At 48.2% G+C, this 2921-nt stretch overlaps 1 protein-coding gene across 1 annotated transcript; it reads right to left on the reverse strand.

Moving 5' to 3' along the window:
- Positions 1-1424: 1424 nt before the first annotated feature.
- Positions 1425-1928, reverse strand: LOC119323930 (histone H4-like). The gene has a single exon (XM_037597643.1). The coding sequence runs from the start codon at positions 1881-1883 to the stop codon at positions 1572-1574; it is 312 nt and encodes a 103-aa protein (XP_037453540.1). The 5' UTR covers positions 1884-1928; the 3' UTR covers positions 1425-1571.
- Positions 1929-2921: the final 993 nt, after the last annotated feature.

The raw sequence follows: 2921 nt of genomic DNA on the forward strand, positions 1-2921 counted from the left end.
ATTTGAAATAAAGCTTCGTGAGATTGTCTTAAAAAAATAGTTCATCTGCTAAATACTCTGTAAAAAAAAGCATACTGTAAAATTGTTTCTAAACTTGTTTCAAGTGTGCTCCACAAAGTACAATCAGATATTCATCTGTTGTGGTGGTACGTTCACCAACCTACCCCCTCCCTCCCGCAGCCGCCCCTTGTGAATCTACGCTACCCTCCACCTTCGGCTATCGCTCCGATGACATGGGATGGATGGGAAAGGATACCCGCCTCTTGTTTGATGTGTAGAAAGTTTTTGTTTTGTTAGGCTTTAATATCATGGCGATGTCATGGTGACGATTGTACTTTGTTGAATAAAAGTCGTATGGATCTAATACTACCTCATTTTGATTTAGTCCAGTGTTGACGATGAGGTTGTGAGTTTTTTAATCTCTAATGGTCTTCATGGATGGCAGGTTGGTTCTCTTTGTTCTTCCTTTGCGGACATTGTTGGTGACAGTATTGTTTTCTTCAACAATCCCTTCTTTCAAGGTTTTGCGAGCAAGGTGGGCGTAGGAGGGTGTGTAGCGGCGGGCAGGGTGGTTACGGAAGGGGGGGGGGTAGGAATGTGATGGCACCGACCTACACTAGTGGTGAATTTGGGGGTTTAAAGACATTGAGGATCTGATCGTGGTATTTCCCTCGTTGTTAGGGGTTTGCACAAATACAATGCAAACAGCTTCTGAGTATACTGAACCTGCAACATGAGTTTGTGGACTAGCCCACTGCTTGCTTGTCCGAGGACTAATTCATTCCCGCCAGACAAGTTGTTTTATCCAAGTGTAAGTTCTATCCGGATCATAATAACCGAACTGTTCATATTTTCTTTCCTATGAATAATTGAGGTATTTCATTTCTTAAAGAGGTACTAGAGCCATGTCCACAATAATGTTGATTTGACTTTAATTTGGCCTCTTCTAAATATGACTAATACAGTATAAGAGTTTTTGCTAGGGAGTGAGAAATTTCGTTTCTAAATATGACTAATACAGTACAAGAGTTAAAATTCAGAGGTTAGCAACTCATTGGCTAGACGAAAGAAGAGTGGTAAAACATCCCAGTAGCAGCATGGCAGGTGACAGAGTAGCACAATATGATTGAGATTTTTTTTTTCACATTAGCACAAGTTAGCTATTGCATTTGCATAACAATTTGCCTGAATCCATCTAGCTAAATTGAGATGTTTCTTGTTAATCGCAGTTAAGCTTTCTTCGGTGATTACAGACACAGGTCAGTACGGCTGATGAAAAAAGTAGAATACACGCGATTCAGGGAACGTTCCTGCATAGCATATCACATAGATCGGCACACGCCCCAGCACGTTTTTACCGCGCGCTGCGTAGCTGTACAATGTTCTGAGATGGAAATTACTTTCATGTAGAGAGATTCAGCCAAGATAACACCGCAAGGACCAACAATTCTATTCCATTCCATTCATATTCATACACAGACGGATGCAACCACAACGCACGCACTCAGAATTTCAGAAACCCACAGGAAGACAGGAACAGCGGGAGCAGAGCAGCGGCAGCGGCAGGTCAATCAGCCGCCGAATCCGTAGAGGGTGCGGCCCTGTTGCTTGAGCGCGTAGACGACGTCCATGGCGGTGACGGTCTTGCGGCGGGCGTGCTCGGTGTAGGTGACGGCGTCGCGGATGACGTTCTCGAGGAAGATCTTGAGCACGCCGCGGGTCTCCTCGTAGATGAGCCCCGAGATGCGCTTCACGCCGCCACGGCGAGCCAGCCGCCGGATGGCCGGCTTGGTGATGCCCTGGATGTTGTCCCGCAGCACCTTCCGGTGGCGCTTGGCGCCGCCCTTGCCCAGCCCCTTCCCGCCCTTGCCGCGGCCGGACATGGTCAACGGCTTCCTTCCTTCCTTTGAGCTGCGAGCGGGCGGATTGGATCGGATGGATTTGGAGGGGAACGGTGGTGGCTGCGTCTGCTGGAGTGCGGTGGGGAAAAGGGGAATTTAACTAGGGAGGAGGGTCCGCCTGCCGTTGGATCCGGACGCAGTGGACGGTCAAGATGTCGATCCGGGAGAGTGATGGCGCGGATCACTGATGTGGCTCTCAAATTTCGTCCGGTGAGGTGCGCGGGAACTTACAAAAAATTGGAGAGCTTTTGCCGTTTCCAAGCGAAAGTCATCCTCCGTTTGATTCGCTCGTTTCATTTCATCCGGAGGGAAACAAAATCGGAGAGCTGCTGCTGAAAGTTACAATCACCTTCATAGTTCATACCAAATAAATTAACCACGCGTTTGGTTCGGCAAAGAAGTCACGGCTGTTAGAATTTGTGTTTATCTCCACATTGTAATCTCAACTATATTCTATCTCTCTCCCTCTCGTAGCTGTCCAGGAGTACTTGTAACAACCAAACCCTTGAATCGGTTTCCTCTTCTTGTAAGCCACGGCAGGGCTGTTCTGCCTCTGTTCAATATAAACCAACGCGGCTCCTCATCAAAGAGTAGGAACGCTTCCCAAATCTTTCATGGTAATCAGAGTGACCTCTTTTCTTCACATCTAGCCACAAAAAACAAACCCAAATCACATCACCGTCGCCTCCATGTCGTCGTCAACAGGTGTCGCCCTCAACCTGGGTGCGCCCCCATCCGAGAAGCTTGCAAGGGGAAACTTTACCATATGGAAAGCGCAAGTTCTCCCAGCCCTGCAAGGTGCGCAGGTGACTGGTCTCTTGGACAACACCGACGCTGCTCCATCCAAGATGGTGGAGATCACCAAGGCGGACAAGACTTCGGCCATGGAGTCGAACCCGCTGTACGGGCCATGGATCGCCAAAGATCAACAGGTCCTTGCATACCTACTCAACTCTATGACACCAGAAATCCTTGGACAGGTCATCGGGAAGGATTCTACCTTCGAGCTGTGGACAACGG

The sequence above is a fragment of the Triticum dicoccoides genome, chromosome 6B, assembly GCF_002162155.2.
Source record: "Triticum dicoccoides isolate Atlit2015 ecotype Zavitan chromosome 6B, WEW_v2.0, whole genome shotgun sequence".
NCBI lineage: Eukaryota > Viridiplantae > Streptophyta > Magnoliopsida > Poales > Poaceae > Triticum > Triticum dicoccoides.

Excerpts from the sequence above, each read along its gene's own strand:
- LOC119323930 (XM_037597643.1), bottom strand. The coding sequence starts at position 1,883 with ATGTCCGGCCGCGGCAAGGGCGGGAAGGGGCTGGGCAAGGGCGGCGCC.